The 14,343-nt window shown below is 41.2% G+C and overlaps 1 protein-coding gene and 1 long non-coding RNA gene across 2 annotated transcripts in view; both read left to right on the top strand.

The window, feature by feature from the left end:
• The window catches only part of LOC306922429, a 154,345-nt gene that overhangs the window by 19,751 nt on the left and 120,251 nt on the right, over positions 1-14,343 (top strand). The window lies entirely within an intron of this gene.
• On the top strand, positions 7,231-10,616 carry LOC306922077 (tripartite motif-containing protein 29-like; the record flags this gene model as incomplete). The annotated part of the gene is made up of 2 exons (XM_079499466.1): positions 7,231-8,169; positions 10,575-10,616. Coding segments are annotated over 2 exons (981 nt in total), but the record flags the coding sequence as incomplete, so codon positions are not given.

The following is a 14,343-nucleotide window of genomic DNA, read 5'->3' on the forward strand; positions in this document are numbered from 1 at the left end:
TGAGTATTTAACTATGGTGAACATGTTCCTTCTGTTGCTGTGGGCTGGTGAGTATTTAACTATGGTGAACATTAGGGATTATAACATTTTACTTGGCGATTGTCGCTCAAATAATTCCATTTATGTTTGGCTTTTAGATGCGCAGATATGACCAATCATTTACAACATTTTATAACATTATACTTGAATATACTTGAAAAGAACATGAATAGCGGAAATTTGAAAATGTTTCAAAATGTATGAAACTATTTCAACATGGAAATGATTGTGACGATTATGACAATTATCTATGATTAGGCAATTATGTAATAATTGTGACAGTCCTACTTGTGAGTATTCAACCACCTTTATTAGGATTATTTTAAGATAGCACTATCACAGTAAAAAGTAAAACAAAGTAAAATTAATTTGTGCATAGTGTTTCTCTTGGTCTGAAACTGTCATTGTTCACTTTCTTTTTATCGGTGGTAGACAAAGTACTCAGCCGCAGTATTGGTCAAATATCTTTTCAAATCTCTCTCTCTCTCTCTCATGTACAGTGAACTTATTACTTATTACTATTTTCAAGTTATTTTATAGCTAATTCATGAATATCATCCCCTCTCTCTCTTTCTCAATGTATTGTTGTAATGTACTTTAAGCTGCTATGCCATTTATTTAACAGTAATCATCATAAAGAATAATATTGTCCCCATCACCTAGTATTTCTGTTCTCATGGACATTAAATTGTTTCCTTTGTCAATATGAGCAAATCAATTGATGGAGGTCTTTGTCATTCTACAGGTGTTACAACAGGCAGTGTAGACAAGAGGGTCATTGGAGGTCAACTCTGTGGTCCAGATGATCGGCAGTACCATGTCAAACTGAAGTTAACTGATGGGGGAACTTTTTGTGGAGGCTCTCTGATCAGTGATAGATGGATTCTAACTGCAGCTCACTGTTGGACGCATGTCCCTGAACCTGGATGGTGAGACGAGCACTGTTTACTTTCATATTTAGCTGATATATTAATGACAAAAGGAGGGGAAAGGAACTCGTTGGAATAACGTGTTACTTCCTCGCGTTACGTCCTACCTGGGAAACTCCCCCCTGTCAGGTGATAAGAAGCGGCCTGCTCACTCCTCATGCATTGAAGGCAGCATGAGCTCAGTTTGGGGCTCTCCCCAGTTTGGCAGAGGGAGAGTAGCGCCCAGGATTACAGATTAGGCATTGGCACAGGGTGAAACAATGGTTTACAAAATCGTGGGATAAAAATATATAAAATAAATAAATAAATTAGCATTTGGTAGATTATTTCTCTGTGTTGTAACAGTTTTTCTTGCAATAGCTTTCATACTGCTAGCCTGTTTATTTCCATTTGAAATGGTTCCCCAGTAAGGAGCACGCCTTTGTGGGATGCACCCATGAACAATTTACCAAATCTTCTCTGCCTCAAACATCTTCACGCCTTTTCTAAAACACACACACCACGCACGTGGCAGCAGGCACACGTGGGCGCACGCACATGCACACACGCACGCACGCACGCACGCACGCACGCACGCACGCACGCACGCACGCACGCACGCACACACACACACACACACACACACACACACACACACACATTTTTGATAAACAATGAAAACCTTCATGTTTTCTATTTTGGCAGGGATCATCATGCAACTATAAACCCACACCCACACCCAGCGTGGTGGGAAAAGTTCTGGACCTGGCTGGGATATGGTATTAAGGGAAAGAACATAGCAGTTGAATCAAATTATGTCTATATGGAAAAGGATAAGCTTCATGACATCATGCTACTGAAAATCCGTCCGATTGGTCAGCTTCCGGAGATTGGTCTTCCCCGACTCTGTCCCGCTAGAAACCCTTCAAAGCCTGCATTCAGTGCACTCAAACCTGGCACTGCAGTTCAAATAGCAGGTTACGGTCCATCTGATAAGAAATCTGGAGACTTCCGTGAGTTCACAATAACCTTTTGATTGTTTTGTTGAGAAACCTTTTGTTTTGTTACAAAAAGAAAAGTTTTTATTGAATAAATGTAGCCTATAGATAAAAACACAAACAGCAAGGAAGTACAGTAAAACACTTGAGCTAAAAGGAACATAAAAAAGTCCTGGGGACTTCAGTGTTTCAATTGTGGTCCGTGTATTCAATTCATCAACATGTCATAACATATACACAGTGACATAGACTACATTGAAAAAGACTAACTATATTTACAGAGGGAGAGGTTTGATATGAATTACTGTAACGTAGATCAGCCTAATGGTAACGGGACAGTTGAACATGTTGTCATCTATACATGAACTGATTCTGATTCTTAACAGCTAATGGACCAATGTCACCTACACTGCAATGTGCAAACATGGATGTTGTCGACTGTGGGAACCTTCCTACTGCTATAGGACCGTTCAACCGTTGGATGTTCTGTGCCCAAACTCCGGGTGTGGATTCATGCGGAGTGAGTATACATGTTAACATACAACTTCTACATAGTGGTGGCCAATAAAATCTCTCAAGACAGATTCAGCTCAATAATTATTTTTACAGATGGGCTCTCATATAGGCTAACTGGCCTATACGCAATATAATAGATTTAATTTTGAAACTTTATGTAACAAAGTGATATTATTAGGCCTATGTGTACACCCCTCCACAACATCTGTAGGAACTGTCAAAGGAGCCATTCACTGTTCAACTGAAATTCATAATTCATTTGAAATATATTTGATCTCAGCATTCACTAATTCTCACTTCACCATCAATTTTAACACTTTACATGCAATGCTTGTTTACAGGTATGGGATTACTGTAGGCTATGTGCAGTAAATAGAGAACAATTTGAAAAATATTTGTTTTGTAATTACTGTAATTAACTTTTTTAAACAAAGTTCTGACTGTATTCTCAGATTATGAAGTCTCTCTCTCTCTCTCTCTCTCTCTCTCTCTCTCACACACACGCAGGGTGACTCAGGTGGAGGAGTCGTGTTTGACAACCAGATTTATGGTGTTATTTCTAGTGGTGCTGATCGATTATGCAAAGAACCAGCCCGATTCATGGATGTCTGCTATTACAAACAATGGATCGAAAAAACCATGACAGACAATCCCTGAAACATGGCAAAGTTGTGGAGTCAACAGAGCAGTCTTGGTTTCTCTGTCATGATAACCAATAAAATGATGAGATCTCTGATCTCCCTAGTATAAAGAACATGTGGTGTTGTCTTTTTCTTCTTTATAAAATCTCTCTGGGGGAAATAAAAGGAGGGAATGATAGCCAAGCCTAGTTCAAAGACTGAAGGAGATTTGTCTAGCCATGCCCTGAAGAAGACACGGTGGTGTCGAAACTGGTCGCAGTGGCAGTTTATTGTTTTAATAATGTAACTAGAAAAAGTGCCCCTCGAGGCACAGGTCTCCACCAGTAGGCCATATTGTGAGGTCCCTTTTCGTTCAGTTTCGTTCCCGCATCATGGGCACTACACATTCAATGTTCAAGGACTTTGGGTTAAAAGTTCTACTCATAATATCCTGCAGTATTTTGTCACAAGCCAGAAATGTATATAACCAAAAAACGAAAATCGTGTGCTGCTGTTTTTGCTTGTAAAATGTGTTATATTGATTTTGGCAACACAAAATCTTTCTCAAATGTCATAAATACATATACATAACATCTGTACGTACAACAAGTACGGGTGCCTTAGTTTACTCATCTAGATTATGAAATGTAGCAAAATGTAGCAAAAATCACCCGAGACCCGAACCACATCCTCCATAAGGAATATGAGTTGATGCCGTCTGGCAGACGGTACAGATCACCATTTTGCAGGCTAAACAGATATAAATTCTCTTTTGTTCCACTTTCAATCAAAGCACTCAATAACAGATAACTAACTACTGGGAGAGTGCAATACTGCAATACTTGAACCTTGATATATTTGCAGTAGGGATGTTGAAAAAAGTTGAAAATCGACTCGATTTTCGACTCATGCCTTCCGCGACTCAAAAACGTATGAGTCGAAAAATCTTTTTTATTTTTTTTGTAATGGCTTATTATAAAACGTTATAAACTTTACTGTTTCAAATGTTTTCCAAATGGGAGAGGTACGTGTTTGTCTGTGTGACACTGCTGTGCTGCGCCTGTCAGCGCCGCTCCTCACATGCATGCCCTGGCTGCAGTTAGAGCCTGCGGCTAGACCCCATCGTCCAAGGGTGTTGGGTGAAGGGGGAGGGTATCTTAGCAACACTGAATGCTCTGTCCCATTGGTCGTGTGCTCGTATCATGAGCCAATGGCTGCAGCTCTGAGCCTCCCAGACCCCAGGCGCATCTCATTGCTCACGCTCAAAGACAGTGTTGCCATGCCGTTTTATTATAAGCGACTTTGGGATTATTTTTCTGTAAAATTGTTTGTAAAAAATGGTAGTTGCAGCCTGGAACTACAATTTGCAGGTTGCGTTTTTTTGGGGGCTTGTTTTTAAGGACCTCCAGATTAATGTATTTGTCCAACTACAACCTAGATCTAGACATATTTTGTACCAGGAACCCCCATACAGATTTGTGTTGTTGGTAAAATGTTTCAAAGAATATTCCACATTTTATAAAAGAAAATAATAATATAATCCCATGATTGTTTTGAAAACGCAACGCGTTGTGAGCTTGTAGATCGGCTATTTTCAAATAGCCCATTAGTTGCTTCTTTTTGGTTTGTTTTCATAGACCTGAATGCTTATTTCTCTCACAAATTGGCAACTCTCACTCATGCCATAAAGTGAACTGACAGCCAGTTCTGAGCTGTGAGCGCTCTTCTCTTCTCGTGAAGAAAGCAGGACAGCGTTGTCAAATAAATCCCGCCGTCATTCATACTGTATTTATTCCCCGACCCGACATTAAAATACGGAACAACGTATCAGTTCATTACGGGACTTGTGACAGGCTGCTGCATACACTTGAACAAGATTCCTTTACAGGATCCCCTCACTGGTCGACAAAAACACCTTGAAGACCTTAACAGGAGCCCTTGTACAAGGCTTCTTTGACTATGCATGCACCTCCTGGTACCACAGCACCTCAAAGGCCCTTAAAACTAGGCTCCAGACCTCCCAAAACAAACTGGTCAGGCTCCTACTTGGCCTCACCCCCCGAACCCACCTCACCCCTGCCCACTTTGACAGACTGGCATGGCTTAGGGTCGGCGACAGAGTACAGCATCTTGCAATGGGTCTGGTCCACAAGATTCGATACTCCACCAAGATACCCATGTACCTGTGTAGATACTTCCTTAATGTTAACGAAGTCCACACCCACAACACCAGAGGGAGTGCAACAAATCATGTTCAACCCAGATTCGGCACAAACAAGGGACTAAATTCTTTTCGCTCCTATGCCACCAAAATGTGGAACTCCCTACCAACAGTCATTAAGACATGCGAATCCCTTGACCCTCTCTCAAAGGGCACCTACGGATGGCTGCAATTCGAAACTGGCCCCCGTAAAATCTGAATCCCCCCCCACCGCCCCCCCCCCCCTTTTTTCCCTCACTGTATGTTTCTTTTCCCTTTTTACCTCCATTATGATGAATTCCTGTACTGTTCTTTGTCTATATAGAAGTGTCTATTTGTACGTCTCTAAATGTTTTGATGATTTGAACATGGTGGACCCTGTTGTAAACAAGTGTAATGCTTAATTGGGTCGTCCACTCACAGTTAACAGCCTTTGTATTGAGTTTGTGCTTGAAATGTACTGTAATTCTGCAAACTGTTAATACAATTTTCAATCAATCAATCAATCAAAGTTGGGACTAGCTGATAGCATAGCAGCCGATAGCGCCGCTGCTCCTTCAGTGTCGTTGTTTACAAAATAAAGTTTATTTTTTATTATTGGGCTTTGATCATTGATGCAAATTCTAAACATATGGATGCAGCTGCAAAAGTTGTTGCTTAAAGGAATGCATAGTTGCGTTCTCCTCAACTGCTGCGCAGCAACAACAACAAAAAAATCGATCGACACGTCGATTTTCGGCCTCGACACGTCGATTGACCAAATATGAGTCGTTTGGCATCCCTACTAAGTACATTTACTTAAGTAAATCTACAGCTTGTCACTCTTCTCCAAAAGCATTGGCCAATCAGGACTGTATAATAAAGTGTCAAGTCCATATATGGAGTTCCAAGGCCAGCCATGTCAACTATATGGAGTAGAAACGGCTGTCACCATGACTAATTTAACTAAACAATAAACACACCATGTGTACGGCTGTCACCATTACTAATTTAAGGTGACGGTTAATTGTCACACAAATAATTGCAGTAATAATTAATCCATTTGGGCTTGACGTCGACATTTAAAAAAAGTCTAATGAAAAAGACTGATTTTTCAAAAATAGTAGACCTACAAGCTCATAGCGCGCCACTCGGTGGCGCGCTATGAGCTTGTAGATCTGCTATTTTTCAATAGCTAAAGTATAACATAATGCTTAGTTAAAATAGCAAAAGGGGTTCCCGTCCAGAATGGGTTAAGGATTTAATTATTGTTGTTTTTTTCATTGAACTTACATTGCAGTTTGTATTTCTGTTTGCCTTTTAGACTATCACAAATTGCACAGAGCAGATATTATGACAAATAACTTAAATAATCACTGAAATCACTGATACATTTAATCACTTTTAATACTTTTTCCTTTCCAAAAAATTTACAAAATAGGGTGTTGTAAGCTTGTAGATCTGCTATTTATTTCTGCTATTTAAAAAAAAAAATGTTTGAAAATGTATGACATTTTGACGATTATGCAAAAATAATTGTGATTATATCTGAAATGATTGTGATTAGGAGATTATGTAATAGTTGTGACAGGCCACGCCCACGCAACTACGACAGTCTCAGGAATACAACGTTAATGTATGTTTTGTAATAATAATCAAAATCTACAAAGTAATTAAAGTAATTAGGATTGTTACAGTACTTAAGTACATTTACAGTACTTTAGTAAATGTACTTAGTTCATTTCCAGCTCTGCATGTCTCTGCATCCTCACTGAGGATTTGGTCAATGATTGACCATTTTTTATAGTATAGTGTTTATTACTTTTGACACAGTTGCTCTGTGCTTTATGATGGCTACACAGTAATAATTTAGTTGTTTGTATTCATTTGAGGGTACAGGCACATAGAAAAATGAAATATATATATTTTTATCATATTGATAAATAAATGCTGTATCTATCAATATATCAACAGGACTCCAAGCTGCTCCTCCTGATCACTGCTACGCTGGACCTGGAGATGTGGCCTGTGATTTCTGCACTGGGAGGAGACTGAAAGCTGTGAAGACTTGTCTTCAGTGTCTGGTCTCTTACTGTGACACTCACCTCCAGCCTCACTATCAGTCTCCTGCCTTTAAGAGACACCAGCTGGTCCAAGCCTCCGGAGAGCTTCAGGAGAACATCTGCTCTCGTCACAACGAGGTGAGGAAGCTTTTCTGTCGCACCGATCAGCAGTGTATCTGCTCTCTGTGCTTCATGGACGAACACAAAGGTCACGATACGACCTCGGCCGCAGCAGAACGGGCCGAGAGACAGAAAGAGGTCGACAGGAGTCAGCAGAACATCCAGCAGAGAATCCAGGAGAGAGAGAAAGACGTGAAGGGGCTTCACCAGGAGGTGGAGTCCATCAAGCACCATGCCGACAGAGCAGTGGAGGACAGCGACACCATCTTTACTGAGCTCATCTCTTCCATGGAGAGAAGACGATCTGAGGTGAGGCAGCTGATCCGAGACCAGCAGGAACGTCAAGTGAGTCGTGCTGAAGAACTGAGGAGGCGTGCGGAGCAGGAGGTCACTGAACTGAGGAGGAGACATGCTGAGCTGGAGCAGCTCTCACTCACAGAGGATCACATCCGTTTTCTACAGCGTTACACCTCCTCCCTCTCAACCACCAGTGAATCTACACACCCAGTCAGCAGCCATGTCCGTCCTCTGAGACACTTTGAAGATGTGACTGTGGCCGTGTCCAAGATGAGGGACAGACTGGAGGACATTCTCACAGAGGAAGGGACAAACGTCTCAGTGGCAGTGAACAGAGTGGATGTTTCACTCAGGGACAGTTTATTGCACGACGCAGACCACGCAGTTGCGCAGAGCCCCGAGGCGGGGCTCTGCGCCAGTGGCGGATTGGTAAATCCGCCACTGGTTTCACTGTCAACACCAGCAGAACCCAAGACCAGAGCTGAGTTCTTAAAGTATTTGTGGTATATTTTGGAACTTGGAGTTAATTTACTTCATATTCACGTCCGATCACACTGGATCCAAACACAGCTGAAGAACACCTGTCTCTGTCTAAAGGGAACAGAAAAGTAACAGTGATAAACAAATCACAATCACTACCTGATCACCCAGAGAGATTCACTTACTGGCAGCAGGTTCTGAGTAGAGAGGCTCTGAGTGGACGCTGGTACTCTGAGGTAGAGTGGAGTGGACACTGTGGTATAGCAGTCTCACATACAGATATCAGCAGACATGGGTGGGGTGATAAATGTAAATTTGGATCCAATGATAAATCGTGGTCTTTAGTGTGTACAAAACGAGGTTATAGTTTCAGACACAGAAACATTAAAACTCCCATCCCAGGCCGTGTGTCCTCCAGAGTAGGAGTGTACATGGACCACAGTGCAGGTACTCTGTCCTTCTACGGTGTGTCTGACGACACCATGACTGTCCTTCACACAGTCCACGCCACGTTCACACACAACCTCCATGTTGGATTTAGGCTTCCTCTTAGCTCTGAATCCACTGCTGAGTTGTTGTGTGAGCTCAACTAGATCACACTGTTGTTTTGTCTCTCGTGTCATCAGATCAGAATCGTTTCTTCATTATTGTATAGTTTTTCTTCTCAGCCTGCTCTGTGAGCTTGTAGATCAGCTATTTTTTCCAATGCGTCGTATGATGAAGTATATAGGGGCTTGAAGGGGTTAATAATCTAATTTAACCCATTAACCCATTTAGGCCTGACTATTTAAAAAATGTCTCTTTAAAATGTATTTTTTTTCTGGAAAAACCTCATGAAATGAAATGAAATGAAATGATTACTATATTTACCCAGGGTATCTGGGCTAAGCTCAAGAACTTGTTTCCAGCCAGGCCCTGCTCATAGAACACATTTCATCGTAGTGGTTCAATGCCTTGTTCAAGGGCACTTCAGCGGTGGTAATTTTTAACGTGTCGGACCGCTGATTCGAACTGGCGACCTTCCGGTATCAAGACCGCTCCGCAATCCGTTCGGCCACCGCTGCCTCATGTTTCTATATCAGTGGTTCTCAACATTTCTTGTCAAGGACCCCAAAAACAGCTCATAGCATGAGCTTGTAGATCTGCTATTTTCAGTATGAAACGGTTGAAACCAAGCATAACTTATATCTTTTAGTTCCACTAGTCTTCTTCTAACATTTTAGTCTAGTTTTTATCTGTTGAGAAGATTGACAACATATTTAGTCTTAGTTTTAGTCATTATTGCTTAGTTTTTATCTAGTTTTCCTCAGTGAAAAGTCGACGAACATGTATAATAGACAGTGTGTGTATATATTAGATCTGGAGAACGCGAGGAGTTGTGCTTGTAGATCTGCTATTTTCACAATCTGCTCCTGTTTCTTGGGGGGGAACCCATTTTGGTGTTTATATGTTATACTTGAAAAATAGCAGATCTACAAGCTCATAGCGCGGACTCTCAGAGTTACAGACCAAGAGTCCATTTGGTTCCATTTGTACACTCTCAGAGTTACAGACCCATCAGGGTCCATTTGGTTCCAAACTATCATTTAGCTGGGGACCCCCTGGAACTCCCTCAAGGACCCCTGGGGGTCCCCGGACCCCACTTTGGGAACCACTGCCTTAGAAAGCCTTAATGAGGATTTTAACATGAGTGTTGAATTAAAAAACTAATGACTAAATATTCTATCTGCTCTGTGCTTTATGATGGCTGTGTGCCTGATGTTAAATATTCTATCTGCTCTGTGCTTTATGATGGCTGTGTGCCTGATGTTAAATATTCTATCTGCTCTGTGCTTTATGATGGCTGTGTGCCTGATGTTAAATATTCTATCTGCTCTGTGCTTTATGATGGCTGTGTGCCTGATGTTAAATATTCTATCTGCTCTGTGCTTTATGATGGCTGTGTGCCTGATGTTAAATATTCTATCTGCTCTGTGCTTTATGATGGCTGTGTGCCTGATGTTTGCATTAGATTGCATTTGGTCTTTTGTTTATTGTTTGTTTTTTCTTCTCCGTTTGTAAATAAAATGTAATAATGTTTTCCTGATGTTTTCTCCTGTCTCAGTGGACACTTGTAGTTCACTGATAGGACTACAACTCCCATGAGCTATCATTCTCAATGACCTGTTTTGACACAGGTGTGGACATTCCTTCAATCAAGTGATGATCATAATTATATCCTGTCCTGCATTTGATTCTGCCTGAAGAAGGTCAAAGGTCAATAGACTGAAAGATTCCAGCAATAAAATGATTGAAATGAAATGATTAAAATGACCCTTAATTGTTATTACACTTCTATACTTGTGTGACTCCAGAAGCTCCTCCAAAACCTGTCAGGTCAGACGTGGCTTTTTTAAAGAAACATTTTTTGTCACATTTTGAAACGTTGAAACAGGACATTGTGCATTGTGAGTACTTTTACTTTCCGTACTTTGAGTACATTTTGATGTCAATACTTTAGTACTTGTGGAAGTACATTTGTACATTTTGTAACAGAGTATGATCTATATTGAAGTATTGGTACTTTTAAGTATTAAAATAATGTGCACGTATACTTTAATAAAATGACAAAGTGACATTAAAGATGAACAAATCAAACAGTGCTTTGTTCTTCTATTGTAACTAAAGGATGACTCAGCAACTTTTAATCTCTTGTGTGTGTGTGTGTGTGTGTGTGTGTGTGTGTGTGTGTGTGTGTGTGTGTGTGTGTGTGTGTGTGTGTGTGTGTGTGTGTGTGTGTGTGTGTGTGTGTGTGTGTGTGTGTGTGCGCGTAAAGAAGTCTAAACAAGAGAATGAAGCCAGTTTAGCTGTAGAGCCCTGCTGCTTGTATTGTGTGTTTATACTGACACCTGCTGTCAACACAGTGAACTGCAACGTGTTTATAGCTCAAACTTTAAAAAGTCAACCAGGGATTCTCAACAAACTTTAATTTCAAGAGTTACAGTCCTGTAAGGGTCCATTTGGTTCCATGTGTTACACTCTCAGAGGTACAGTCCTGTAAGGGTCCATTTGGTTCCATGTGTTACACTCTCAGAGATACAGTCCTGTAAGGGTCCATTTGGTTCCATGTGTTACACTCTCAGAGTTACAGACCTGTAAGGGTCCATTTGGTTCCATGTGTTACACTCTCAGAGTTACAGACCTGTAAGGGTCCATTTGGTTCCATGTGTTACACTCAGAGTTACAGACCTGTAAGGGTCTATCAATAATGAATGGCTGGGGACAGAAATATAAGATACAATGTTGCACATTCTTAATTTATTTGAAAACAAAAAAAAATCAAAACAGTGAACATAAAAAAAAATCACACCCGTGTGAACTGAGTGGTGTAAGGTCTCATATAGCCTGTCTGACGTAATGAAATCATGTCTGACGTAATGAAATCACACCCGGGTGAACAGGGTGAACATAGCAACCATGCTCATTTTTTCTGCACTAACAAAGCCAGTTGTAGGAGTGGTTTACACCACTCAACAAAGCCAGTTGTAGGAGTGGTTTACACCACTCAAAAAGAAATAAGACACATTGATGATGATCATGTTAAATAGCAACGTGATTTACATCGACCAATGAAAGCTCATGGAATTATTCTGGGTCTCTGATGACCATATATGGCACATACTGGCATCGGGTACTCAGGCCGGTACCACCCTCAAGTACCATAGGGGCCCCTGGTGCCCAAGGGCCCCTATGGTAGATCCGGCCCTGTGTACTCGTAGTCAGTCTGAAAAAAATGCTATCGGGACGACTCTAATATTGTTAGGTCGCTTTTGGGCAGAAACCAGTCAGTTTCAAGCTCTGAAAAAAATCATTAACATGGTTAATTTTTGAGTGGTGTAAACCACTCCTATTGAGTGGTGTAAACCACTCCTACAACTGGCTTTTGTGTGCATAAAAAAATGACCATGGTTGCTATGTTCAAAATAATTTCTGACGTAATTAAATCACACCCGGGTGAACTGGATGACCGTAGCAACCGTGGTCATTTTCTCTGCACAGAAAAAGCCAGTTGTGAAATCACATCCGGGTGTGATTTCATTACGTCAGATCAGAGCTGATCAGGCTACATAATACCTTACCTTATTTCATTACGTCAGACATTACGTCAGACCACAGGTTAATAAATGGACCAAAAACACAACTTTGGGCTATAGGGTGTACCAAAATCTCCTGGAGGGGGCGTCAACATATGTGTCACGTGGTAGCGGCCGCCATACTTGCTGGCTTGTCTGGTTTGTTTACATTGAGCGACTATCCGTGTGCTTGTATACGTTCTTTTTTTAAACTGACCTCACAATGGTGCAGACTTGCTCAGTAAATAAGTGCCACAGCAGGTCACGTCGAGGAAATGAGCCAGAAAACGGAATTAGATGTTCAGCTTTCCAGCATGGAGACAGCATCAAGGAACCCAGATTGACGAGTTTACAAAAAGACGTAGAATGGCTTGGATCGGCGCACGGGCGCAGAGACATAATGTTCAACAAAGTATCTAAGCACAGCCGTGTTTGTTCACAACATTTTCCTTGTCCTTGTAATGTATTTGGGCCCGACGTTCTTTCTATCCACCCTGGTGTTGGTTCACTATTGGGTCGTCCACTCACAGTTAACAGCCTTTGTATTGAGTTTGTGCTTGAAATGTACTGTAATTCTGCAAACTGTTAATAAATTCTTCAATCAATCAATCAATCAAGTCGCCAAGAACGAGCTTAATATTTACAAATACATACCACCGTCACTCAATTCTGAGTGATGTGGGCTAGAATTTAATGCCCACGAGAGGGCCGTCCCAAGCTTTTCAGACGCCGCCCCCCTCTTGGTGACGTACACGTTCTCACACGCTATAGACCAATTATTTGTTTACAAACATTGGGACTGGGCGCACGGGTGACTGTTTCATGTAATCAATTCCCAACAGATCTCCAAACCTGTTGTTTTGGGGAGCGCTGGTTTCAGTCCATTCAACCTCCTCTTGTGAGTTGGCTAGTGAGGTGCTAGTGAGACATTTATACTTCAAAGCCCAACAGTATTGCGCACAGAGAACAGCTGATATACAAGCTCACATCGCATCGCAGATGCGACTGTTGTGAGCGTATAGAGGTCTGCGTGCGTGACACCATTGCGGGACGAAGCATAAATGATACTTGATGGGCTGCAGGTGAGCGTGCAGCCGTGGACAAATAGGCTCTGCTGCCGTGATCATGAGCGCACCTCCCGTTCTTATGACAGCGACTGGTGGTTTTGAGGACAACTGTTTTGAATTGATATTATTGTTCAAACACAACAGAAACCAAGGATTATATATTTCAAGGGCGAGAGATCACAATACAAATCCTAATCATTCTTCCTTCACACTGGGAGAAAAACAGCATCTGAAAGTTTGATGGTAGTCCGGGAACCGAAGGGTGATTTTTGGCTGAACGTGGTTTCTTCAGATAAAGTTTTTTTGTCAACTGATTCTTGTAGCTTGGGGTCACCTCTTAATAATTCAAGAGGGTGCCCAGTGATATCCCTTGGGCATTTTTTGTTATTAGCCCCTTAATGCCCGAAACACAAAAGAATCCACCCAAAATAGAGTTTTTTGGTATTTCATGCAAAATACTTGGTCTAAATGCATCAACTTTGAATTCTACAGTGTTTATGAATGTGGATATGCAATCCACATTGTATAAATGTATAAAATGTATGATTAATGCATTATTTATTAATGCATATTATTAACCCCTTCATGCCTGGAAACCCCAACATGCCATAAAATATATCTTTTGAGAATGAGATTGTATGCACAATAATCAAGTCAAATGTATCAAATCTGCTTTCTACCATCTGTATTAGTGAAACTGTAGCATATTTCTTTTCAGGTTGAAGATGGTGGCAACAACAGCCAAATCCAATTCAAATGATACACTCCAAAGTGTATGACCTAAATTATATCTATTCAATGGTCATCGTACTCCTGTCTAGTGACTGTGATGTTCATGTGGAGGACGCCCTTGCCTATGAGCTGGCACCAGTCTTAACTGCCATGTTCACAGAGGATGGAATGCAAATGTATATACCTTTATTGAAAGGATAAGCCCCTTGAGA

Source organism: Electrona antarctica, assembly GCF_951216825.1.
Source record: "Electrona antarctica genome assembly, chromosome: 4".
Taxonomy (NCBI): Eukaryota; Metazoa; Chordata; class Actinopteri; order Myctophiformes; family Myctophidae; genus Electrona; species Electrona antarctica.